Here is a 27,295-nt window from a genome sequence, read left to right on the forward strand (position 1 = left end):
GAGGCTCTCGTGTGGCCATGCAGGTTGTGTGAGCTCTGGGACACAAATGGGAAAGGCGTTGGGTGCCAGCACTGCTCACGGGGATGGGTTCATGCTGCTCACTGTGCGTCCTCCAGTGTTCATATCGGCTCTGCAGGCAGGGAAAGGACAAACGGACCGAGCGACCAAGGGGAAAAGGAAAGGTCGCATCCTGGGGGTCAATAACGGACCGGTGACGTGCGAATCCCCTCGGGCAGACTTTTACCACATTCCACTTCATACAAGACACATTTCAAATGCTCGTTAATTTACAGAAATTGCATTTTATAGAAAATATGATACAGTGAAATATAAAATGCACTAGGAGCATTTCAAAAATCGATAGAGACGATCTTGCAGCCCAGTCTGCACCCTCTGAAACAAGGCCCACTCGCCGGCACAAGCTCTCTGCTTCTCACTCTCGCGCTCTCTCGGTGCATGCGCTCGCTCCCCCCGCCCCCCCTGGTTAACTCTTCGCATTCAACTTGAGAATTAATCAAGATATCAAAAAAGCGCGATTATCCCCTGGATAATCACCTTCCGGTACTGTGCACATTCTTGGATTTAAATGAAAATAGATCTAAGCACTTTTACAATTTGTAGCGAACCCACTGCAAAATCGTCTGCAGAATATAAAACACAGGTAATCCAAGATTTCATAGCACATTAATTAAGTGGCTCATAATCCATTAAATGTGGTTTATATTACACATCCATGCAGTCTAAATCATTTTACAAACATTAGACAGAAACCCACTAGTCCAAATCAGTAAAGGAAAAATGTAATAAAAAAAGCTAATAACTATTTGTTATTGGTTAAACTGATCCTACATATAAACTAGGTAGTATGCTACCATTTATAATACTGATGTGGAGTTACGCCTGGATGCTGCAAAACCTCTCGCTTGCTTGGCAATGCTCGAGCATATTAACCACAAGATACTGAACAGGCCCTCGTTGCACTTCTCCAAAAAAAAAAAAAACAACCCAAAAACATTTACTACAGATAGCAGTGTCTACCCATCGAATAGAACGGACACACATTAGCTGAGTTACGTGACGGTGTTGAGCTTTGGCTACGGATGCTCCAAGGCATTCACATCGGACTGGGTGAGCTCCATCCTCGCGGATGGCAGCGGTGCCCCGTGCTCCACATGCCCTCCTTCAGGTGGGGGAGCGGCCGGGGCCGTGGGCAGCACCACGCAACCTCGCCGGTATTTACATCGCTCGTGGGAGCCAAAACACGCCGATAGCATAAAAACAAACAAGTGGGCCTTTGGTCAGTTCACGATTTACTTGTAGGGTGTAGGCAAGGGCTGTTGGAGAGTTCTGTCGCGATAACCAAAGGCTTTATCAATGCTATAGTTCTATGCAGCTACATTGAGTGTGACCAGGTTACAGCAGAGCCCCTAGTCGGTATTTTGCATCTGATAACACTGAGTTATATACAACATGATGACTGGTTCACCACCTGCTGAGGCTTAAAGATGGCTGTTAAGATTTCCACTCAAAACATAACCCCCCTCCCACCCCACCCAGCCTCTCCACCCCACTGTGAGTCACCCCCTTAAAAAAAAAAAAAGAAAAAAAGAAAAAAAAAAAAGGCAAAAAAAGAAAAGAAACAATCTCCACAGTTCCTTTTTGTTAACTCCTTCCCAGATAGAACTGGCTTAGGGTCACAGGGAGTGCTGCCCAGGATGGTTGTGTGTTAGTTTTCATCACTCCTGAGATTGAAGGGAATCTGATACATGCACCAAAAGGCACTTTCAAATATATATATATATATATTTTAAAAACAGTGCTTCTGTTCTAAGAAATTCAAGTTAAGACAGAGTGCCTTTCACTCTCTTTAGTCATAAAGCAGATAAACGAGCAATATCCCAGCTGACATTAAAAACAAAAACCAGAACAAAAAAAAAAAACCTGCAGCAGAGACAAGTGTTCATGCGAGACAGCTCAATATCCTAACAAAAAAAAAAAGAAATTGAAAATGAAAGAAAAGGAAAAAAAAAAAAAAAGAAACCTCCTAAATCACCACTAAAAATAACAATACAGTCAGCAGGGGATATTAATTAAAAAAGCTGCCACATCTGTACAGTTCTTGCTTCTGCATCGGCTCTTCTCGTTAATGTTGTCTGTGGGTTTGTTTTTAATTGTTTTTTTTTTTTCTTTTTCTTTTCTTCTCTTTCTTCTATCTGTATTTTTTTTTTTTCTTTAAATAAGTGAGGTCAGTTCAATCCTCCTCGCCTCCTCCATACATGTCCGCCAGCTTCTTGAAGCGCGGCCCCCAGTCGTTCAGGTAGTCGTAGTCCTGGTCCCCGGAACTGGAGGAGTTGAGGGAACTGACGGAGCCGGCGGTGGAGCCGCTGCCCTCGTAGTCAAAGACCAGCAGTGAGTCGTACGGGGGGGCTGTGGGGTCGTTGTCCGCCGCACGCAGGCCCTGGAGGGGTACAGGGATGTGTCAGTGTCTGCCATGGCAATGGGGAAGGGTGCAGGGAGGTGTGGGTGCAAAGCTAAGGGACTGCGGTCATAACACAAAGGATTGCTTTCCTGCTGCCCAGCACCAAGAAATGCGGAGTGGAATAGAGTTCTCTAGGCTCAGAGTAGGGAGATAGAGCACATCCTACTGCACAAAAAAACAGGGCATAAAGTCACAGAATTATTAAGGTAGGAAATCAGGTCATCTAGTCCAGCCACCAACCCGTGCCTGTGACCATTCTAGACCACGTCTCTCAGTGCCACATCCCCCTTTTCTTGAACTCCTCCAGGGACGGTGACCCCACCACTCCCTGGGCAGCTGTGCCAATGCCTGACTGCTCTTTCAGAGAATAAATGTTTCCTAACATCCAACCTGGCTGTCCCATGGCACAACTTAAGGCTGTCACCTCTCATCCTATCTCTATTACCTGGGAGCAAAGGCTGATCCCCACCTCGCCCCAACCTCCTCACAGGAGCTGTAGGGAGTAATGGGGTCTCCTCTGAGCCTCCTCTTCTCCAACCCAGTTTCCACATATGCAAGAGAGAGCCTTCCTGTGCACAAATGTGTGTGAATGTGAGTGTGAAGGACAGGCAGGAGCAAAGGAAGAAGGAATTTTAAAGATGAGAGTGAGAAAAAAATACAGCAGAAAATTGATATAATAACAGAACTAAATCACTGTAACATTTATTTTTTTGACTCATGGAATGGATGGGTGTTTTTTTGTCTCAGAGGAAATAATGCATTGATTGGCTTGTAACCAGTCAATCGCTCATTTTAAAACTAAAAAATGAGATGAGAAATGCTCAATGAATTGATGTTTGTACAAGTAGGTAAAGGAGCCATAATCTAACATAAAATAAAGGAAGATCTGGTCGGAGATGAATGTCTGTGCTCTGCAAACTCTTTGAGGTCTAAACCATACTAAGCTCACTAGAAGATGCAAACTGGTGAAATAATTACAAGTCCAGGAGCCACGAATGGCGTTCTGATGTTAGGCAAAGCATTTGTCTTCCTGGCCACACTGTGAGGGAACATCCAGCCAGTGTTTGTACTGACAGCAACTACATCACTCAGAGCAATGCAAAACAGGGCAGGATCAGGTCATAGAATCATTAATTCATCTCCAAATTTCTTGACCACCACCAGGGATGGTGACTCCAGCACTTCCCTGTTGCAATGCCCTCCTGAGTGCTGAGAAACATGGCATTTTTGATATCCACAAACCAGAAATCCTGGGCTTTTTGTTTGTACTTTGGCTTTCTGTAGCAATGGTACCTTTCTTAGGCCAACTCCTGCTTCCTTTGCTCATGGGAATTGTTCCCCTGGTTCTAATTAGATGCCTTGTGTGAGGAATAGCATCTCTTGCTCATTAATACAGGCAGGAAAGCGGTGCACAGCTGGTGCGGGCTGCTTAAGCTTTTAATATGCGATACAGGACACCCTGAAGAAGATACCTCATTTATAAAGTCACCAATATCCCCAGGATGGGGGATTACTGGTCTTATAGGATACTGTGGCTCAGCACCGATCGGTCTCTCATCCACCCTTCGGACTCCAGGTGCCTTGTTCAGCACGTGATCCATGGTCTCTGGCTGCTGGAGCTGGCTTAAGTCGTAATCCTGTGACAAATGGAAAGGCAAGAAGTGAAACCAAGGGCTTTTCCTTCAGATACTTACTTTCCCGACATTGCAGGGACATACAGTGAAGCCAAAGGGTTTAATCCTTTCTCAGCTGAAGTTCAACGCCAGATCCCATCCCTGGGTATGTGGCATCTCTTATCCCTCTAAATTACAGGCGAACCTAACCTCGGAATAGCTCATAAAATTGACTTCCTAAGAGTGTATCTTAAAACATAAGTTAAATCAAATATTTAAATACTTTTTGAATATTTAACACAGTGTTGAAATCTTTGGGATAAAAAATCAGCTGTGGTTTGCATATGCATAGATGTGTGCATTACTTTTGGTTAAAATTCAGAATATAATAGAATGACAGAGTGTTGGTTGATGTGTTATTCCAATTACATTTGTACAGAAGTAAAAACATTAAAATATGTACTGCATTTATGCATGTAGGTCTTTTAAAGTAATTATGTTCTTTCTGCTTGTGGAAAATCCCAACAGAATAGGTTTCTTTCAAGGAATGAGAACCAGGTAATATTTCATTAAAAATGTATTCATGGAGGTAATGGTGTTTTGCTGCTCTTCCTCAGCTGTTATTTTTAACAAATCCTTTCTAAAATATTTAAGCCCACAGTGCGATTGCCTGAAAGCAGATACTCAGCTAGTTTGGATGTTTGTAACAGTACTTTGTTCTGCTGGTAAAACTATTCTTGTGCTCAGATGGGGATGATTGAATCTCCAGGAGCAATATTTATAAATAACTTGTCAGTGATGAGAAAAAAGAAACGTTACTTGCAAGGGCTTTTTTTTTGTTGAGTAAGAACTTTGCAAGTTTTGGGCAAAGTCGCTGACCCGGATCCCTGTTACGTGGTGCAGTCACACCATTTGCTTGAGCAACGCATCTGAGAGTGTCACAGGCCCTTCACTTCCATTAGGTGGGGATCAAACAGTGTCCTCAGCATGAAAGGCAAGGAAGCTGATAAAGCTACCCAGACCTAAACAAACGTAACACAACCCACAACAAGGAGTACAAAACCAGAAGGGATGGGGATTCTGCTGTTCTTGAGACAGATTGCATGGCTGCTCTTGGCCCCTCTCACCTGATCTTCTTCTCCACCGCCCTCCTCGTCGTACTTCAGGATGTTGTCCCTCACGTCATCCTCGGGGTCAATGAGGAGCTGCTTGGTGTGCCGCTCCTTCTCCCGGCGCTTCATCCACACCACAAACAGCAGCACCATGGCTGTAAGAGCAGAGGGGCTGGGTGAGCAGTGCTGCGTGGCAGAGTGCTGGCACCTCCTCACCCCTCACCTGCGCCAAGAACCTGTCCTGCTTCATGCAACCACGTGGAGAGGAACTCGATGCCACCGCTATAGCAGTAGTCCCGTTTTACAAAGGCAAAGCTCATGCTGATGGTAAAGGCTAGTGGTGTTTCAAATCATCTCCCGTGCAAGAATCCTCTGCATGTGTCAGCATGTGCTGAGCAAATGTTGATTTCATTGCATATGGTGTGACTTACAATGTAGATTACAGACCACAGCGAGTTTAGGGGAGAAACTTCACTGGTTGTTAGTAAGAGGAATAAAATGTAATCCAATTGCATGTTCTCATTTGTAAGGGAGAGGTCAGTGGGAGCTGTGAATACTGTGACAGGCCTCCAATCCAAACAGTTCCTTAAGCACCATCACAGATGTTGATTGAGCTGATGTTTATCAGAAGTAAAATACACAATCAAAGGGAAAGCAAGAGGCAAGTGTGAAAACATCACCTTTCTGAAGAGATTTGGCCTAAATCCTGAATTTTTCTACAAAGAGCACAGAATAAAGGCAAAGGAGGGAGCTGCTGAGAAGCAACAGGTTCAGACAAATGAACAACACCTGTGCATGAGTGGTGTTCTGACAGCAGCACAGGCTGTGAGCCCTTGCTTGTTCAGCTGATCTGTCTACAGTTTGCAAAGGAAGTCTGCTTTGGGGAGGCTGAGTAATTCTGGGTCATGTAATCCAATTTGGGCTCATTCATATTCTTCTTTGGTAAGCGAGATAAGTTATCTAAACTTCTAAAATCACATCAGACAGCTTGTGATTTGGCACCTGTCAAAGGGGAGAAGGTGGGAACATGTGGCACAGCTCCATCTCACTTGGGCTGACCTTAGCCATGCAGACAACAGAAAGCAAACCCAAGTGGGATGGACGATCCCAAGCTTTTGTTGTGTTTTTAGCTGCACAAGGAGAACAAACAGATGCTGTTTCCCACCAATGTGTTCTGCATGGCTTTCTTTGCTGTGCAGATCACAGGGCTGGGGGGGGCAGCCTCGCCAGCAGCTCCACTGCAGAGAGAGATGGGTCAGGAGGATGTGTGCTTTCTCTCCCAGCACCGAAGTGTTTATACCCAACAGGAATTCAGTGAAGTGAGCAGAAGAGGATGGACAGCTAATTACTGCCATTGTGTGCCAATTGGCTGCCATCCTTTCCTGCTAGCTAACAGAATTGTTTTCAGATAGTGCTTATCCTGCATCTATTCAAGAGAGAAAAATGAAAAGGAAAGAAAACTAACTCTTATCTGCAATATACAACCTCAGCTGTTTAGCAGACTATTGAAGTCCTTTTCTCATCTTTCCTTTTCAAGTCTCTCACAACAAGATACCTGCCTAGTCCACAAAGACAATATTATAATGGTTACCACTTTTTTTTTCCTTTCCTTTTCTTTTCTTTTCTTTTTTTTTTTTTTTTTTTTTTTTTTTTTTTAATGCTACTTTTTCATGCACTTGTGGAAAAAACTGTACCATTAACACCTTTACAGATACCTTGAAAAAAAACCCAAGACCTTCAAAGTGTCAATAGCGGATGTAGTGCACTCTCCTTCCTTTTATTCCCTCTGTAGAAATGGGAAGTGCTATTACTGCTGTTAGACCCATTTTCACTCTGCATGTAGTTTTTCTTGAAATCTATTGTCTTCAACTCTTCACAGTTTTTTATTGCGTTGCTCTTCTCCTAACTGTGTTATTTGTGCAGCGAATACATGAGGTATTAGGAAGGAGAAAAACCCTTTGAGCAAAGGTAAAGACAGAAACTTCCTTCACCTGAGCACCCTCTGATCCATCCCCTCGCTGCTTCTTTCTATTCAAGCCATCAAACTTTGGCCCTCTGACTCTAAAATGGACAAATTGCGCACACAAAAAAAATCCATCTGCCTTTTTGCAGGCTTTTGTTCAGAGGCCATGATATAAAATATATACAAAGGAGGCAAAACACCAGAAGGATGTAGCTGAAAAACTCCGCTCATTGCAAATTACATTTCTCATCACTGATGCAGTGCTTTGCAGCTCTTGAAGATAAAAAAAAAAAGTCAATTAGAATTACAATGAATGTAAAAATAAGCTTTTGTAATAAAACCCGTAATTTAAAAAGGGATAATGTATCTGAAAATGAAAAGAGGAATCTCTTAAATCAAATGTCCTTCAGCTGACGTTAATTTCAGTCAATCGGATTTTCAACTGTTTAAATCGTATTTTAGCACTGGATTTAAAAGAGAGCAGCAGAAGGAAGTTGCGTGTTTTATCACCTCTGGGATCTGTGGTGCAAACTCTTCCTGTGTTCCCATCCTCTATGAATTCAGCATTAGGAGCCAATCTTCCATGGGGTGGTGAAGCCTGCAGGTGCTTGCAATCACAGCAAATGTGCGTCGTGAATGGACAGCATCAAAATTTCACTGCTGGGACCACGCGTCCAAGGAAAGTCAGAATGTGCACATCGTAGCTGTGCGTGGAGATGTTTGTGCCTGCTTGGATGTGCTGGACGAGGAACGGGGACGGCACAGCCAGTGGCTTTGCTGCTCCCTCTCCAAACTGACAGGGCAAATCAATTACATGGCCATATATTCCATTGCTGGCTCAGGAGGGTGGATATTTGCCCAGAGATGACCCACTCTCTTAATGTACCATATCATAACTGCATTAGGTGACATTTGTAGCATACGTTGCTCTGTCCTCTGTTTACACACATTGGGGGTAAAAATTAAATGTGATTTAGCACCATAATTCCCATTAGCTTTAATGGGAGCCCCATGGTTTCATCCTGTGTTTCTTGATGAATATTTACCTCATTGTTCATTTCGGCACTCATTTTTATCTATCCCTACTGTGCCAACTCCTGCTTGAAGTTATAATGATATCATTTTTATTTTAAAATGTGTGCACACATGGTTGTTGGCAACACTCACGAAAATCCAGGACTAATGGCATTGCTGGGCAATTGAGATGGCTGTGGCTCTGTGTTATCTTACATCACCCCCAGCCTGAGTGCTCCCCCAAACTGGAGGTCCTTCCTCTGCAAACACTCCACACTGACCTTGGTTCTCCAGTCCATTGCAATTTTACAAACAATGAGATTAACTACCATTGCTTTTTTCTCTTTGGATTGCAAATTGCAGCTGTGCACTGGATCTGTCAGGGACCAGACAGACTCATAACCAGTGCATCTGGAACTGGAAACCAGTACATCTACAGCCACACAGGGACAGGCGGTGACCCCAGAGCTGTGGAGCACTCTGCTATAGGATTTGAGACAAGTCATCCAATCACTTTTCTGTGAAACATGGAGAATCATATCATACTCATGACCTACAGGATGTTGACAGATGTAATGAGTATTTGTAAAGCTACTGGAAGCCTTAAAAAGGAACGTCTGAAGTGTGCAGCCCATGCTTGCCCTGCTGACATTGCAGTAAAGAAGATTTGGCACACACGCCAGTCACCACCCACAGCCCAAAGCTCCCGGCTCAGTCCTTTGCACAGAGCTTCTATGGCTCATTAGGAAATAAAGCATTTAATGAGACAAACGGGAGCTTGGTGGGAACTGTGACATCCCTCGGTGGTGTCACCCCCTGCGGTACTCACTTAGTAAGATAATGATGCAGATCAGGATGGCGATGATGGCTCCCGTGCCCAGTCCTGCAGCAGCCACCGCCCCGATGGTGGTGCAGTCACCATTCTCGTCACACGGGCACACCTTCACTTTGATGATGGACGTGTTGTACAGGGGGGGGTTTCCTGAGTCCGTCACGATGATTGGCACATCGTACACACCAGCTTCCAGGTACATGATCCGTAAACTAAGCTGGGCGTAATCACCTGGAGAGACCGAGGCAGACAGATGTGTGGTAGACACGGATGGCCATGGTTCACAAAGCCATGCCCACCCTCCTTGGGGGATTTGGGAAGCCCAAACCCCATCCATGACTTGCTCAGTTGCATTAATCCTTCTCAAGTTCCCTCCCACTGGGTACCAGAGCTGTGGGGCTGAGCCTCAAACTACTCAGGCACAGGCCTCTCAGTGTCGGGGATCAGGTCTGAAGGCAAAATCAGCCTTTGGGTTCCATGATGCTTTCAATCCTCTGCTGAAACTACCACTGATCAGAGGAGCAATTAGGGCCAATTGTGGTTGCATGCTGCAATGTAAAAATCCTTCACATACTGGTAATCTTCACACTTACCTAGCCCTCCTGGTTCTATGGTAAATTAAAAGGCTTCCTTTATGCAATTATGGTCAGAGAAATGAACATTGATCCTGATTGTGGCTTATGACAATTACACTGGAACATAAGGAAGACTGATAATAGCTTTTTTCCCCTTGGCCATTATGGATGATTTATACTCTGTTCAGTACTGATAACCATTCATAATTATGAACTGCATTAAAAAAAGCCAAGTGCCAAGGCTCTTAGAGTTATGCTGCAGGTCTGATACAAATCATTTCTGATTAACTATCTTGTCTATAATGTCAGCCATAATGTGCTTTAAAAAATAAAAATCAGATAAAAAAGTCGGAGAGTTTGGAAGTTTGAAACTGCACGTGGCCTCATTAGTGAATCAGAGCCCAAATGTCCTTAGGATTGCCTGCCCCATTTACCATTCAGTCGTGTTATGGTCCAGTTCTTCCTCACCGCAGATGGCACACTTGGCAGCTCGAAGACAAAGGGCCCAACGTTTGGATCGATGTCAGCATCTGCGGCTGTGATATTGATGACATTCAGGTTCGGCTTTTCACAGATCTGTGCTTCCTTTGGCAGGAGCTCAGGAGCATTATCGTTGATGTCGATTAGGTAGATCTGCAGCGTGCCAGTGCCGCTGGCCGGGGGTATACCTGAACCGAGCAAGAACCGATGCCCATCACTTGGGAAGCAGAAGATATGATACTGTGGACCATCCCCACTCTGCCTCCTAATTTCAATAGACCAGGATTTTCTCCCTCCCTCTTTGGACCTTACTAGGGACATACTGCATATTCACGGTCCCTTGCTTTAAGAGGCATTATTAAAACTTCCCCAAGCCTCATAATAGTGCTGTTTTTCACTCCTGCAGAATGTGGAGGTTCAGCTCTGCAGATTTGTAGCCTACAGCAATATCTTTAGTCAAATTCTAAAAATACAAGGAGGTGATGCCAGGCTGTTAGTACAAAATCTGGTAACTGTTGTTTTGAAGAGAAAAAACCATCTGAAAAGACAGCTAAAAGGAGGAAGAAGAGGGCTTGGAAGGAAAACATGGAAGGAAAAAATAAATAAATGGAGTAATCCTTTGGCTAGCATTTACTGTAGCACCAGCTAGCCAGTTTGTAGATTTGTAGACTATTACACTGCTCCAAAGAAAGCCCAACTCTATAACCCATTCCACAGTCAATTCAAGCTTGAGTGAAGGGTCCTTGCTCAAAGCCTACAGTGAGAGCCAATCATTACCAAATGTGAGGGGCTGCTCCTAATTGACGGCAGCAACAGTATGTTCCAGTGTACAGTTCTTCAGCCTCTCCCATTTGTCCCAGCTATCAGAGGTGCCACAGCACTGCAGCCTTGGTCCTCCAGCCTCTTGCTGTCTGACTGTGACCCAGCTACATAAAGTGATGCCCTGCCTAGCAGGAAGGACCAGCTGCTCCAGAAATAGTGTGATATTTTTAAGTTCTATCCCCATGCACACATCCAACAGCTCTGCTCAGGATTGCCCACTGCTTCCCTTCTCAGGTAGCTTTGCTTCAGCAATTCTTTATTAAGTTTAAATTCTGGATACAAAGCTACACAAACCTTGCCCTCACTAGCATTTCAGGTGTTGCTTCCACGGGCTCTCCTGCCTATATTCTTTCCAATTTATGCTTCTTTTTTCTTTAAGGGAACCTTGAACTCTGGAGGAGCCTTGGAAATTCTTCTTTCATGATTCCTACATAAGTTCTTCAATGATTGGTCTCACCCTTTCAGCTTGTAGGCACTGGGTAGCTCCCCCTCTAAAACCATGTCTTTGATCAGTGAAAGTTTCTGGAGACACAGATAGCTCATCAGGATTCCAGCACTGAACATGAAAATAGAATTCTGGGACCAAGCAAAGTGGTTGTGCTGTCCTCATGTTACCTATTTTCTGGGATGAATGCAGGGTCTACACTCATCCATAACTTCTGAGATAGGCTGAATGCAAACCAGCTGCCTGAGGGGCACTGCCTCCCATGCTGCTGAAATAACCTGCAATTGCTTCATGAGCAAATGCAGTTTGGTGTGGGTATCGGGGTGTTACTGTGCTCAGGTTCCTGGTATTTTTGTTCTTTGTGCACCTGAGTGCAGTTTAGCAGTAGGCTCAGGAAAAATGGAAATTGAAATGTTCGTATCTGAGTATTGCAAACCATGCAACATTTCACGTAATTTCAGCAGTCTTATGTGGAGAAAGCAGAGGTGTGCACAGAGCAAGTGATGCACTACAAGGGATCTTCAGACTTTACACCCAGGAGATGTAAACTAGCACAGCACAACTGACTTCAGTGGAGAAATGGATCCATTGCCCGGAGTTAAGATTGAAATAGCAATAAGAGTATTAAAAAAAGAAAAAGAAAAAGAGGGGAATGTGCAACTGCTGCATCAACATTTAACTGTTGTATTCCAACGGATATTTGGCTAAACTACTTCTTTATAATATATTGAAAATAGCAAAAAGAAATTAAGGAAATGAGATGCTTCTGCTTCAAGAAAGAAAGAAAAATCCCCACCAAAAAACCCCAACCCAGAGGCAGAGTACGTGATACCAGAGAAGGTGGAACTTGGGGGAAGTAGAAGTGCCTATTAGTCTAGATGAAAATTTTGATGTTATCCTAAGCACTCTAGACAGAATTTTAAATAAGTTGTTGCTTTATGTGCATTTTAACATCTGCAATATACCAGTGATAGATTAATTTTTCAGAATAGAGAGATTTATCTAGGTCCTCACTTTCTGAGCTTCTGAATGATGGATGTGGAGAGGTTCTGATACATTGCAGCATCAGCACCAAAGCCAAGAAAAAGGGTTAACTTCAGATCATGTTGTGCTAAGTGACCTGGATTTGCAAGGTCAGATGGAGAGGATTAGTTTGATGGGTTCATGCTGTACCACTGCTTCAGAGTATAGACTTAGCCAGCTCATTTGATTCATTTTGCCCTGGGAATCTTGCAGATAAATGCTGCTAGAACTCCTTGCGCTGTTTTGGATTTCACTGCCCTGGCTGCCTTCACAGAGGGGAAGCTGGGATGTGTCAGTGCAGGTGGCCCTACCACTGATGGCACAAAGCAGGGGCAAAATTGGCTGCATGGTACTTCTGCTTAGCATTCAAACTTTTCAAGTCTGTCTTGTCCCTGTGATCCAGGATGCAATGACTGAAGTGAAACTGGAAAACCCACAGCAAGCAAGTTTTCCTTAGCCCTACAAGCATCACCATATCTCCTTATGACAGACATGGCACCATTCAGCCTAAGGGACAAGAAGAGCTAACAGAGAAAGCATCCTGAGAGCACCTACCGTGTCTAAGCAATATACCAAGTCTCAACTGAATTCTGTTGCTCAAGTTTGGCTCAGGTTTGGTGTGAGCATCCAGCACCCCACAGGGGAAAGGTGAGGACGGGAGAGGAGAAGAAGACTTTTGTTTGCCCAGGAAAGCTGCAGTAGCAGCAACGGAACTGACCTAGAGTGAGTCTGGCACTGAGGTTCACAGTGCTAATTTGGCTGAAAGCACCGTGTGATCTTTAATGAGTAGAGGAGGGCAAGCCTTGATTTCTCTATAAGAAGATCTGTGCTGGCTTCAATAACTCTGATAATAAAGTACACCAGGATCCAGATGCTCTGATGGTGGCTGGACATCTCAGAAATCACAATGGACAGAGATTAGCTCTGATGACGGACAGACACCTTTCATGAAGGCCATCGCAATTCAATTGAGTTTTAATACCCTCCTGCCATCCCCTGCAATTATTTCTGCTTTCCTGATGGAAGACTTCCTGGATGCTCTGATCAGTGCCTTTGGGACAATTACCAGGACCGGTGTGTTCAGCAGCCCTTGGAGATCACATCCCTTTGATATTTTTTTAAGTTCAGGCTACACCGCTACAGTGAACTCCCCAAATCGATTTTCCATTTGCCCTCCCTTTCCCTTAATAACACTCTCTGTATACTGTGCACATTTAATTTACTCCAGCAATTTCCCATCCCACTTTCACATTTTTGACCATAAAAACCTGGGAAAAAGATAACTTATACTGACAACTCTGTCAGGGCATCATTTCTCTTAATGCATCACATTAGAGTCTTATTGAAGCATGAACAATGTGAAGCCTGGGCTCACCATTGTCAGCCGCCAAGAATGTGGCCTCGTAGACATTATTCTTAATGTAGTCTGACTCTCGATCAAGGACAGCAGCAGTAGTGATCTGACCATTTGTGGCATTAATGTTCAGCCAGTTTGCAGGATCTGACAGCTTAGAGTATCTACAGAGAAAGGAAATAAATACATGGCAGTCTTTTCACTGACATACCCTTAATATTGCTTGAAATAAGGTTTTTCTGGACTCCTGACCCATGATTCAAAGGACCTTTGGATAAGCGGTTTTGTTTACAAACAAAATACTAATTGAGCAGCTGGTTTTTGACCTCTACAATTATTCAATTTTTCTATTTCTTCCCTTTTTAAATTTTTTTTTTTCTTTTCCCATTAAATGCCACTTACATGTTGGCTTTCTGCTACTGGGAGCACCTTAGCCCAAGGATTCTGCAGCCAAGAGGAAATGGGGTATGCAATGACCACTGCATGCGTATGCCTGATCTGGGGGCAGATTTCTGCTCTCTCCTGTTATGTTGCCCTAAACTAGCTCATGCTCAGACAGATTCCTGAGTATTAGGTCAACTCATCCCCAGTCTGTTCAGGTCTTATACGGCCAGCTATGAACATGGTTTGCTCTGGGCAAAGGTTTTCCATGTTCTCCAGACTTTTTCTGCTTGTTTTCTTGCTTCTATCCTTTTCATGGCTACAGATTTCTGCCTCTGTTTTTTAGAGCTTGAGTTGTGGTTAAACTGTAAGCTAATAAATGGCCATGCTATAAAACACTGAAATGAGCAAACAAAAGCTGAGCTTATTTCATGGGGGCTCAGACCTGCTGACAGCTTGATATCAATTTCTTTTTTTTTTTTTGGTCTTGAAATACACAAACAGGAGAACTTCTGGCTGCTGGTGAATATTCCTTTCCAGAAATGGGCTGCCTGAAGCTGAAGCTCAAAGCAAAACTTGAGCTGTGTGAATCCATGTGAGCAGAAAAGCAATGCCACAGTTTCACAAGCCCCTGCCAAAGGAAAGAATTACATTTTATGGAGCTAGACCCTTTGGGATGTTTTCATTTCTTTTTAATATCATTGCTGTGTGTCTCTTTCCCTTGCACAGCTAAATGACCAGGGATCCAGCCTGGCCTTATGAATGTGTCTGTGGCTAATGAGGATAACCTGAGGTGTGACATTGGCCATGCCAAGCTGTGCCTGCATGGAGATGCTCCCGCTTCCTTATCTCACTTTTATAAAACCTCACTTTATTAAAGACTATTTGAGAACAGTGTGCAAGGCTACAGCAGCTGGACCAGCTCTCTGAGAACTGCTCACCATGGATTCATAAGCTTAGCTTTTAGAGTATCTTTTTTTCCTAATTTACCATTGTCAGTGGTGAAGGAAGAAAAGATACCTTTGCATGGCTACAGGACCGTGACAACACCTCACTGCTTCATTGGCATCAGGCTACCCTGAAGAAAAGGCAGTAAGAGAGATTGTACCTGTGCTGGGAAGCAAAGTGCTCTGAGATTCACAGAATGTGTGACCTGGGAGCCCCAGGGAAAAGTACTTTCGATGTTCTTATTTACAGCAAGCCTTACAAACCCTGCACAGGCACTGTGTGACCACATGAAGGGCTCAGCAGACCCAGTCCTCCCCCAAGAAATGGCAGATGTTGTTTCTGGGGATGAAAGCATTCAGCCACAAACAAACTGCTCTCTGCTCTGAAGAACCAGCCTTGCTACGCATGTCAGGGAAACAAAGGCCCTTCCAAGGCCAATATTTCAAAATGAACAGAAGAAAAACTGGCTTGTTAGTTTGGAGGGCCTCTCTCCTTAGCAGCTGCAATACCTGTCTAAAGACAGCAAGAACAAGGCAGTGAATAAACAATCATTCTCTAGACCAGACAGTGCTGTGCCAGGTGAAATACTGCACACTCCTCCTGACACAAAATGTCAGCAGTGATGGAGGTTTATGCGGCCTCTGCTGTGGTCACACAGAGTGCTTGTGCTTTGCCAAAAACACCACAGTCCTTACAGACTGGTAGCAAAAAAGAAAATTCTGTGGGATTTACCAGCTCTGGTAAATCTGCAAGCACCCAACAGAGGCTGCAAGAACCCACCAGGTCTTGCACTGCTACCACATCTGTTAAATCATAAATTAGACTTCAGCTGCTGAAATTCCCCATGCAGTCCCGAGCTCCAACCTTACTGCCTGCTCACCCACCTTACTGCCTGCTGCATGAAGCGATCAGGATCTACAGCTGAAAAGGTCGTGAGGACAGTCCCTGTGGGCACACCTTCCTCCAGCCTGATCAGCTTGTGGTTCGTTGGGAAGTATGGCGCTTCGTTGACATCCGTAACTGAAATGGTGACTCCTGCTGTCGACTGGAAGGACATCTGGATTCCGCTGGCCAGGGGTGCTTGGTTGGATACCATCACTGTCAGCATGAATGCTCTGTTCATCTCATAGTCGACTGCCTGAAACAAACAAGCAAGCAAGAATAGATCCAAGCAGGGAATAAATCCTACCTTCTGGCTGAAAGCTGCAAGATCTAGAAGACAGATGATATGAAAGTCTTTGCCTCATCTCATTTCCTTCTGAGCACAGTCCTTCTGAAGGGGTAAATCCAGACCGGCTTCTGTCCAGCAAGGATTTGGTCTTCCAGTATTTCGAGGGCCAAATAGTTAAAAAAAAACACAAAGTAAAAATTGCAGCTGCCAGGGACGATTTGCCCTGTATTTGCTTCCAATGCAAAGCAGTTTCCAAACCAGAAACTGCCAGTGTTAGTTTAGCATTGAATGAACAAACCCACCGAGGGTTTGCTGTAAATGCAACAGGCATGGCCTGCTCAGAACCGTTCTATTTGCACTCACAACTGCTGACTGAGTAACCAGGGCAGCCTGTATGGATCCATGAGCCTGAAGTGCTCTCACTTTTCCTCTTTAGTAACATCATAAGCAAAGGTTCAGCCTCAAGGAACAGCACCTGGTCAGCTCTGGAGGTTGGTTGTGTGCTTGCACAGATCTTTCTTGGGTGGTCATAGATCTCTGCATACATGCATGTGAAGATGCTGTGTCTGAGGAGCCAGAAGAAGTGAAGAGTACAACTGGCCAAACAGCAGCAATATAATAGTTTCCTATCCATCCCACTAATTATTATGAGGGAAGTTGCTAATCATCTGCCAGGGAGTCTTGAGTTATGCAAGATCACACCTCTCTTTGCTAAACAATGCTGCAATGTATGAATGTAGAAGCGTAACCATTCTTGCTCACATCTCAGTGCTGAGTCGCATGGTGTAAAACGCCACAGCTCCAGTGACTTTGGTACAGCCATACAGATTTACATCAACCAGAGTTGGCTTCTGTAATCTCTTTAAAATACAGCATTGTCAGGAAAGAAATCAAATCAGAGGAGACTACAACAGAGAAACAAATTTCAGGGGCAAAAGGTAAAAGAGTGGAATTTCTATTCAATTGAAGTGCAAATGCTCCTACTGCTAAATGGTTTCCTGACAGGCAGGGCCAACATTTAATAAATAAAAGGAAGCACAAAGATTCCCAGTACACCCACTGGCATTGACTCACCGACTTCTGCCGCATTCAAAATAGATGGATGGTAAAAGTTCTCACTTAAACACTATTTGAGGCCTCAAAACAATTCGACTAATACATTTCCTCAATTCCTTACACGCACCTATAATTCATGTTCCTTCATTCTCTACTTTTTCATGTGCTGCCTGTTTGCTAGCCTTGTCATGGACAGGAGCACCCAGTCCCTGCAGGAGCTCCCAGTGCTGGGGGCAGCTCTGAGCAGCACTGGGGGCTGATGCAGGAATGAGTTCCTTGTTTGATGGTGCACTGGACGTACATTGACTGCACACAGACCTATTGGATGTGGGTTCTTTAAATCTTTTTTATATTTTTTCCTTAAGATCTGTTAAGCTGCTCATTCACCTGCTGTGTTTCTTTCCTGGGACCTCCAAAACCAGGGATGCAGAAACACAGCACAGAGACAGGATTCACCCCATAACACCCACCCCACAGGTTGTCCCAGAGTCACCTTTTTGTCTCTGAAACACCTGCCTGCAGTTCCTGCATGTTCCCCTCCTTCACGAGCACCTCCTGCCCAGAAGCAGCAGAGTGAAACCAAGGGCTTGCCACGTGTCCCTCTTTACTCAAGGTACTTTTAACTAAAGAGAACAAATTTGCCTTATGTTATTGTTGAAGCAAATAATAACTGCAGCTTCAGAAGCATCCCCATTATAAATTCACAGCTCTGATCCATGCAGAGTTTATAATAATGTTTCACTCAGCCAGCTGCCACAGGGCAGCCACTGCTGCTCCTGGAGATTGTCTCCAGACTCTGCGATGTCTCAGCTGTGTGAGAAGTTACTCTCTCTCCTTGATCAAGGCTTCCTTTGAAGATTAGGGTCTAGTTATGGAAATGGTTTGGAAAAGACATGAACAGAAAAAGGAAATGTTATGTTTTTGGTGACCAGACTGGAGTGGCAGATGCAGCTTTGCTGAGAGCAGCTGCAGAATGGCCATTGTGAGCTCCATTTGAACTCCAAAGGGCTTCTGGTTTGGATTCTCTACAACATCCCCTTCTCTGCACTGTCTGTGATTGCTATAGCCCAGATGGAAACCCCTTTCCTTGCAGCGGTGGGGAGTTATGTATAACAAGCCTAAAGAGTCACATGAAAAATCCAGCTGTGTAGGGTCTGTACATAAAAGGTTCATTACTTGAATTAATTTGTTACCTGTGTTTTCAACCTATACCAGGGATTAAACCAGCAAAAGCCTGCTCTTGCACTATGAAGAACAAGTGCTAACTGGCCACCCAGTCTGGTGCTCATACATTCCCCTAACCTTTAAGCATATTCATTTATTAACCAAGAACAAAATATTTCAAAGAAAGTGGAATCCTAAGAGCCTTCCCTTCTTCACCATGAAAATTTAATCACAAGAAATTTCACTCGTTCTCCTTGCTGAAAATACACCAAAAAGCCTCGCAAGCTTGATAAGGGTAAGCAACTCAGGGCACCCAGGAGGATAAGGTAAGGTTATATACGGAAGACATTCAGTGCAATTTCAAGCTTTGAGCTCAGCTTGACAAGATAGGATTTTCATGTGGTTCTTTGCATTGTGATCACTGTGGGTTACACAGCAGTGGAAAGTCAACACCAGCATCTATGGGGTCTTGACAAATCTGCCCCGCTTTTTGCTTGCATGTTCTGAATAAAGGATGGTTCATTATGCAAAAATCCTTGCGTAGCAGCAATGATCTTGTAAATCCCTGCTCTTCACTCTGACATGGCTTTAAACTACAGTCATGATGCTTCACTAGATTAAGAATAAGAGCTCCTCCCTTGCTTTCAGTCAGAGTGCTGGCATTTGAATTTCAGACCGACTGTCGATATGAACACAAGTCAAATAGTTCCATTTTACTTTGTGGAATGTTTTCTGTTTAGGCAGAAAATATAGACATATGCTTATAGGTATACTTAAATGCATAAACGTGTCCATACACATTTGCATCTAGAGCTACTGCTAAGCTTGAAGAGGTTGAGCAGCATTGCACAAGATAAGGCTGTCAAACGTCATTACAGAGCAATAAAGGGCGATAAATACAAGGACCCTGCTGAAATATCATCTAGCAGGTAAAATGATGTCTTCCTTAAACTTTCAGCAAAGTGGCACCTGCAGACACACACACATAGCCCAGGGCCACAGAACAGGATGAGCTCACAAACTCACACGCTCCTACCAGCATTAACTCACTGCCATTCCTCTGGTGTCATTTTTTTTCTAATATCCAAACTGTAAGTACTAAGAATGACTGCAACTTATTAGCTACAAGGGAGTGGGACTCCTTTTTTTTTCAACACAGAGTTATTCCTTAATCAGCTTGCTCTTTAAACACAGGTGCTCCATCCTAAGTAGTTGATTAAAACTTTCTGTTCGAGCAGGCCAGACTTCTCAGAAGTCTTTGTTCATGCCAGCACATATTATCCATTTCAGATGCAGTGCACAGTGTGTGCAGTGCAAACTCCCACAGATCACAGCAGCCTATTCATGATGCCTTCATTTTCGTGGCAGTCACTGGGAGCATCCATAGGCATCTTTTCTGGGAAGAGATTCAGTGAATACTGAATGAACGAACCCAGTAGTTTCTGACTGTGTGCAATTACTGCAGGAGCATTCATTGCCTGGGCTGCTGGTCTCAGGGAGTGGGGAGTGAACTCTCAAGCAATGATAGAGGCACGTTCTCTGGAGGCAAGAAGGGAAACAGAATTTGACACTTGTAAAGACCTGGAGGGTTTGGGCTCTTTGACGACAAAATATACAGGAAAGAAGAGGTAGTGAAAATTTACAGTCTTATTTCTCAGAGTCATTGGACAAGATCCACTGATGATCTAACACATGGAGCAGCCTTCACATAGGATGTGGTTCACACTGTGTGTTTATTGCTTGATTGTAGGAAAAGGAAAATTTCTGCAACCATTTTTTTGCTAAGCAACTCAGAGGAAAATCTCTCTTCTTTTCTTCTGTTACCAGGAAATTCATTGCTTCTGAAATCTCTCCTACACTCCTTGCAGATCAGTTGGCTGATCTCCTGCAGTGAAATGCCATCCCCTATTCACAGGCTCAGAAAGAAGAAGGTGCAGCCTCTGCCCGAGGCATCAAGCAGGGCAGGACTGGGCAGTCCTGGTACTAGCCCCACTGCCGGAGCTCAAAAGGATCAGGTCAGGCCCTGATGCAGGCAGCTGCCCTTGGCATGTGAGAGTTTATGAGAGCTTACAGTGGGAGAAACTCAGAATCATTGGCATAGTAAAAGTATTCAGGACGCCCACACAGCAAGGGGGGAAACAACAGATTGAAGCACTCGTACTCCCAGGTAGAGAGGGCATGAAATAACTGCAGTCTTTGGGCAATCCTTTCAGCCTCAGTGAGCTTAAAGGGTGAGAAATATGGCTTTACTTTGGCTTCCCACTTACCTTGACCACAGTTACCATGCCCTCATTGGTGACAGGGTCTGTCCGGATGGTGAAGTGGCCAGAGGGATCCCCGCTGATGATGCGGTAGATGGCATTCCAGTTGGGAGAGTGAGGCTGGTCCCGGTCCATCACTGTCAAATTTGCAACCACAACCTCCACTCTGTTCTCAGGAACTTCCCCCGAATACTGCAGATAAAAGACAGAAGCAGTCACAGATGGGACTTTTGGTTCTCATGGCCATGTCCTCTTTCCCTTTAAGCAGCACACAGACACAGACCTCAGTCCATGGAGAGGACCATGGGGTTGCTCGTTGTGAGTGACTTGTCCCTTTCTCACTTCTGCTGTTCATATATCCCCAAGCCCTTTGAAGCCCAGATTCACTTTTTGGCCCAAATGAGAGAAAAGTCACTCTCACCCACCCACTGCCCACATATCAACAAATGTTCGAGCAAAAACAGAAATGTTCCTGATTCACTGGAGCAATCAGAGAGTTAATGTCAACAGCAGGTAAAAATGGCAGATTAAAATATGCCATTTTTACGATGACTACATCCCTTTAAAATAAGGTATTTTGCCTCCCTCAAATTTCAGTGAGAGCATTTTATTGCATCTTCAGAGAATTTCTTTCTTTCGTGCACTTGATTTGATTTTGTCTCATTATTTAAAGCGTTTCTTGTGAGTTTGCCACTGCCCTTCCTGGTGCTTAATGCTCTCATTTAGCACTGATTTTCATGGAGCATGTCCAGTTCAGGCATATCCTGATGCATTAGCTGCATTCTCTCTGCTTTCCAGGCCTTGATTTATCATATGGCTGATCAGGGATCCTGGCCTCTGAAAACTTCCAGTATTTCGAGCTCTGAAGCTGCCAGTAAGACACATTCCCAAATTTTCAAATGTGCTCCTCTCTCAACGCTGCCTATTATCGGCACTTGCAAATCAACACTCTGATTGACATATGGCAAATTAAACACTGGAGAAATGATAGGAGCTGGCTCTGGGTCAGCAAGTGAGAGCCTGGCCCCAAACTGCAGGAGCAGAGCACTCCGAAAATCTGGCCTTTGGTGTTCACAAATGCCAGGTTATGTAAATGATAATAAATCATTCCTTTGTTAGCACAAGAGTCCCTTCTCAGTACTAACCCATACACATCCATCGGCGCCCTTCAGTGTGCTTATGTTTACTGTACATTATTACACTACTGCCAGCAAAAATATTCAATCTGCCCTATGTTAATGTAGATTTAAATTTGCTCTTTAGTGGTATCTTGAATGGCATTTTGCCCTCTTTTCTGGTACGCACCTGTCCTAAACAAATTTTCATTAGTGAATGCAGATGGTATCTCTTTCCAGCCATGCTGAGTGGTGGGGAAGAACAGTGGGAAGCTGAGAGAGGATTCTAGTTCCAGCACATGCTACAGATCTTTTCTCTTTATTTCCCACAGTTTCATTCGTTCTTTACGCATTCTCTTGCTCAATTTGAAATCTCTGTGGCACACAGCTTAAACAGGGGAAATATCATATGGAAATTTATCAAAAGCCTTTTGAAAAATCCATTAGATTATGTCATACGTACACTCCTATTACCGATTTTGTCTGAAACCTGCTCAAAAGAACTGAAGGAGATTACTTTAGCAGGATCGTCTCTTACTAAATCCATGCTAGTTATCGCCTATTACATTACGTTAATGTTGTATGGCATGCCAGCAATGACAAGCTGATGAGCTCCCACTCTCTTCGAGTAGATGACAGCACTGCTAACATCACAGGATCTCATCTGTTGCAATTTCGAAGGATTTAAGCATGTTGTGCATCTATTGCCAATCTCTGACCTTGGACCACAGTTTTTGCCTGCTACCACCAGGTTTATGCCATGCAAAACCAAACAGGATTAAGAGAAAGCTGTCAACTGTACTTAAGACATTGAGGAGGTCCAGTCTTCCAGGCTGCTTAGCACCTTTAGCAGATCGTAATCCAGGTGTTGCCAATGAGTTTGGCTACGTGGGCAAATACCACACAACTGCCAACAGATGTTACAGCAGCTTTTCTAAAAGCCATGACAACATCTGCTTTTGGCTTGCAGCAAAATAGTTTACACTAAGGCATATTTTTAAAATAGGAGGTATATCAACAATCTTGAGTACACAAACACATCTCAATGTAAAGCCTGAAGGAGGATCACAATCTTCCAGGAAGCTTTCTATTAGGGTAAAACTCAACGTGCTCAGCAGACACTGAGCAATCCAGGAGCTGATTCAGTTGTCGACACCTACTAGGCATATCTGAGAAATGATTTAGTCCTGTGCAGCTCTAGGGGTAGATATTATCCATATGTTTACATAGGCACATATTTTCCTGATAAGAACAATAACTACACTAGAATCAAAGGACCCATCTGAAGCTGTGCAGGTGAAGAGGGCTGCACCTCAAAAATGAGACCAACTTTTATAACCTTTGGATCAGCAGCCACTGGGAATCAAAAACATAGCTCATCTTTCCTCCTTCTTATGCTCTCCCACTACCAGTAGTGTAAATAAGTGCTGTTCATGCATTGCCCGCAATTGTCTTTACTTTTAATAAAATTAAGAAATGACATTATATGGCACGTGAGAAAGGAACGATGGCAGCTCAGAGCTATGCACACTCCTTTAACATCATTCCCTCCCTACTTGGGAGTAATTCCAGATAGTGAACAATGCTTTCTTTCACTGTGCTGCTTTACAGCATTCCCACTGCTGTACATTTTCTTTCATAAGATTACAATTGATTTTCAAATAAGAGAAGCATATCTGCTCAAACAAGGTAAAACAATGGGCAACACGAGAGCTGCTAGAGTAAACATAAGATTGATAAAACACTGCTTGACCTATACATTGTAGCATTTACTCGTATTCCCTTGTAATTCATTTAGCTTCACTTTCAATTGTTGCATTTGAAGTCCTTAATTTCCAGAGTGCTTTTCTGAGACCGTTCAGAAAGACTTCTATGGCTGATTGTTATACACTCCGCTTCCCTTATGAGATAAGAATTTGTTCTGAACTTGGCATGTTTTTAAGTTCTTAAATTCTGTACTGTCTTTTTTCCCCTTCTCTCCATAAAAGCATGTGCTGGCAGAAGTCCTTTTCTCATTCCTCTGGAGCTGGCCTGTCTGAAGTCATGTCTTACTGAAAAGGTAATAATTCATTCTGATTTTCTGGTTGCATCAGATTCTACTGAAATTGTTTAATCCCAGAGTTTGTCTTTTGTCTCGTCCAGCACTTGACAGCATATAAACACGCAGACAAATATCACTCAGGAGGAGTCAGGGATTGATGTGGGGGGACAAATGATGAATTCACACACCTTCTTGACTGTGTGCTATAAATCTGGAGTCTGGGCTGTGAAGCCACGCACAGCAGAATAAAACCAATTAGCTCATTGCAGCCACTCCTAGGGAGGTGTTCAATTGAAATGGATGAATATGGAGATAATCAGGCTTTCTTCTAAATGGAATTCCTTTTTTCTAGTGTGCTTGCCTTTTCCTAGCTGTTTTCAATAAAAAGCTGTGAAAACTTTTTATGTGAAAGTGCAGCCAGGGAACCCAACACTATATGGAGTTGCATGCCAGGCTGAGTTTGCCTCCACATACTATGCAACATAATCCTATTGCAAGCCAAATGTTTACCTTTTCCACATGCTATTTAACAAAGATGCTTGAATGCACACAAATTAATAAACAGCTACAGTCCAGCTGCAGCCATCTATGTAAAATGGAAAAAAAAAAGCAAAAATCTCCTAATAAATCATTAATTGTGATGTGCCTGCCCAATTGCAGCGTGGAAAGAAGCAAATGCCAACCTAATTGATTGCTTCTTATTCCATCTTTATAGGCCTGTATTTTTTATTGTGGGGGCTGAGAAAGCCCAGAGGTGTAAAAAACCTCCAGACTGTACTGTGTGTATCTGTCAATGTGATATTTAGATCAATAATCTTCTTTTTTTTCCCCTTACTCCTACTGCCGGTAATTTAGCTTTTCTTTCTAGAAGCCTAATTGCCGTTTTCCTAAGCCTCGCTATCAGTTCTCCGACCTTTAATTTCCACTACTGTTTGCTGTATGGATGACTGTATGAGGTCTGCAGGTTGTCCCGCTGCACGGTTGCACCCGGCCATCAGTTTCTATGACAGCAATATACTGAACTCTGGGTTCTTGCTCCACCTTTGCTGCTGTGCATCAGAGACCACGAATGTGCTCGAATCTCCGCGCTGTGAATACAGTGACCTGATACACAGTCGTCCACATTCAGCATGCAGATCAGATTTTGAAATGTGAATTTCTTAATCCCATTTCATTAAAGAACTACTCTGTGTGCTCCTGAATGACAATCAACTTCTAAGCCCTGATGTCTGCCCGGTGTTTGGAAGCAGCCCACTGTGCCCAGCTCTGCATTACCCAGGCAGCAGCCCCTGCACCGCACATCCCTGTGTTCACTTGGGTCTGCTCCACAACCAATCCATGCACACATTGACTGCTTCAGATTCTTATATGCCATGTGGCAAATGCTTCCCCAAACATCGTCTATGAAGCCTGACACACTCCTGCCAGCTTGCAGCTCTGCTCTGCTGGTGTGAGGCCCAGCTGTCACAGAGCTTGTTCTGAAACCAACTGCTTGGGCTGCAGGCATGGCTTGCCATGGGCCATTCAGCTTCATGCAGCCAAGCGCATGTGCTCAGCTCACCAACTTGGGGAAGTCCTGCCTCCACAGTCGGCAGTTTGTGCCACTGAAATGCACCCACACGTGCAGAGGAGCTCTCAGATCTGCAAGTAAGGCTCAAGGTAATGGCCCCTTCTTTCAGAAGCAGCAGATAAAAACCCTCTCATTTCAGCATCTCTGCCTTGAGGAAGGAACATAGAGGTCTGGCTTTCACCTTGGTTCAAAGACTCTTACAGTACTCACCGGGAGTTCAGAGACATGTAATAGTAAAAGGATATTAAAAACCCAAGAAGTTTACATGTCTGACAATGAACACTAATTTTTTTTCATTATCAGATGCTACATTCCTGTGCTGGTCTGAAAAGATGCCACAAAAATGATGACACAAGACACTACTCTGCTGCAAGATAGCCTTTTCCAGATAAATATGTCTTATGGAACGAGGCTCAAAGTTGGCATAGAAATTCAGATATTTTACAAAAATGCATTACAACACAAAGGAGCTTTTTACAACGTTCTTATGAAAGGTTTAAAAAGAGATTAAAATTAAGTCCTTGGCACGGCGTATAGCCTTGTCAAGGAAAAAAAAAAATCTACATTAACCCCGTGTAGGAAAGTTGTACTTTATCTCTATTTCAAAGGCTATAAAGAACCACTTTAATCAACCTACTTGACTTTGGGGACTTACATGTCTCACTGAAACTCATGAAATCTGGCATAGCGTGATTTCCAGAACACAAAAGCCTTTAATCTGTAACCCAGCACTCTTGTACATTCAAATCCTGATACTATCTCCTTGTTAGGAAGAAAAATTGTGAATTTATCCAAAACGGGATCTCATCTCATCTAAATGATGAAACCTTTGCAACAGTGACCTTTAACAATTGTTGTACTCAACAATAAAAGATTTTATCATCTCAGGAGCCAATGGAAACAGTGTATGTTAAAAGTCCCATTTGATACACAGCCTTTTATTTTCAAGTTTTAGACACAAATACTTTGAACGTTTCATTTGCTCTCTTGTCTAACACACCTTTGTTTCTTGCCTGCAGAATGAGCAGCAGGAAAAGGTAGCTTATACCTTTCTGCAGTCTGCTTGATTGTCAGGTGCAATTAGTAATGCTATCTTTTAAAAAATGCATAGGTTTTAAAACAGCTGGAGGCGCCTACAAAAGCTTCATTCTTAAAAAACACACACACACACAAAAAAACCCTTTATATATATGCATTTATATAATGTAAGATTTTTGCACAGATACATCAGCGTTTTACAGCAGCTGACAGCTCTGTGCTTTCCTTTAGCTGTAGCAATACAGGTATCCCAGCCCTTGGGTTGGGGCAGATCCTGAGAGCATCACAAATTGCTGTTACTTGACCAACCCTCATGGGTCAGCTCAGACCAATGTTTCAGCCCCACCAGCATGCTGTAATGTAGCCCTGCAATACTCACTGGGCTACAGAGAGGGAAAAGCTTGAGAAGGGATGCTGGCAGCGATCCCTGTGCGTGGTGGGCACCATGCAGGGATGAGCTGCACCACCTGCACTGCTGTTCCCTGAGCTCTGCACTGTGTTGGCCTCAGCTGAAGGACCTGCTAATCCTTCTGCAACTGCAGGCCAAAAGGAGCAGCCAGAGCTCAGCCCTCCTGGTGCTCACAGGGAGGCATGTAGAGATGTGCACTTCTGAAGAGACATTACGGTCATTTGTATCTGCATTTTCTGCTTGTGTAAACACTATAAATAATGCACTTCTTTAAAAGCAGGTGGCATTAATTCATCTGTTGGAACGTCAGACCTCATACTTCTTTCTCTTTCTTCAAAGTCCAAAAGTAGAAAATAACTGCAGTGTTTCAAAGGCAACATCAAAAACGTATTTTTTCCAATTTACACATAAACCAGGCTGACAAAAATG

At 43.7% G+C, this 27,295-nt stretch overlaps 1 protein-coding gene across 3 annotated transcripts in view; it reads right to left on the reverse strand.

The window, feature by feature from the left end:
• Positions 1-1,585: 1,585 nt before the first annotated feature.
• The window catches only part of CDH4 (cadherin 4), a 413,145-nt gene continuing 387,435 nt past the window's right edge, over positions 1,586-27,295 (reverse strand). For all 3 annotated transcript variants that reach the window (XM_048962903.1, XM_048962902.1, XM_048962904.1), the window contains 8 exons: positions 20,700-20,885; positions 15,926-16,179; positions 13,734-13,876; positions 10,023-10,256; positions 9,011-9,244; positions 5,220-5,359; positions 3,952-4,116; positions 1,586-2,458 (listed from right to left, as the gene is read on the reverse strand). In XM_048962903.1, the coding sequence (XP_048818860.1) occupies positions 2,252-2,458; positions 3,952-4,116; positions 5,220-5,359; positions 9,011-9,244; positions 10,023-10,256; positions 13,734-13,876; positions 15,926-16,179; positions 20,700-20,885 (1,563 nt within the window). In that variant the 3' untranslated portion in view covers positions 1,586-2,251. The remainder of the gene's footprint in view (positions 2,459-3,951; positions 4,117-5,219; positions 5,360-9,010; positions 9,245-10,022; positions 10,257-13,733; positions 13,877-15,925; positions 16,180-20,699; positions 20,886-27,295) is intronic.

This window comes from Lagopus muta, chromosome 16, assembly GCF_023343835.1.
Source record: "Lagopus muta isolate bLagMut1 chromosome 16, bLagMut1 primary, whole genome shotgun sequence".
NCBI classification, from domain to species: domain Eukaryota; kingdom Metazoa; phylum Chordata; class Aves; order Galliformes; family Phasianidae; genus Lagopus; species Lagopus muta.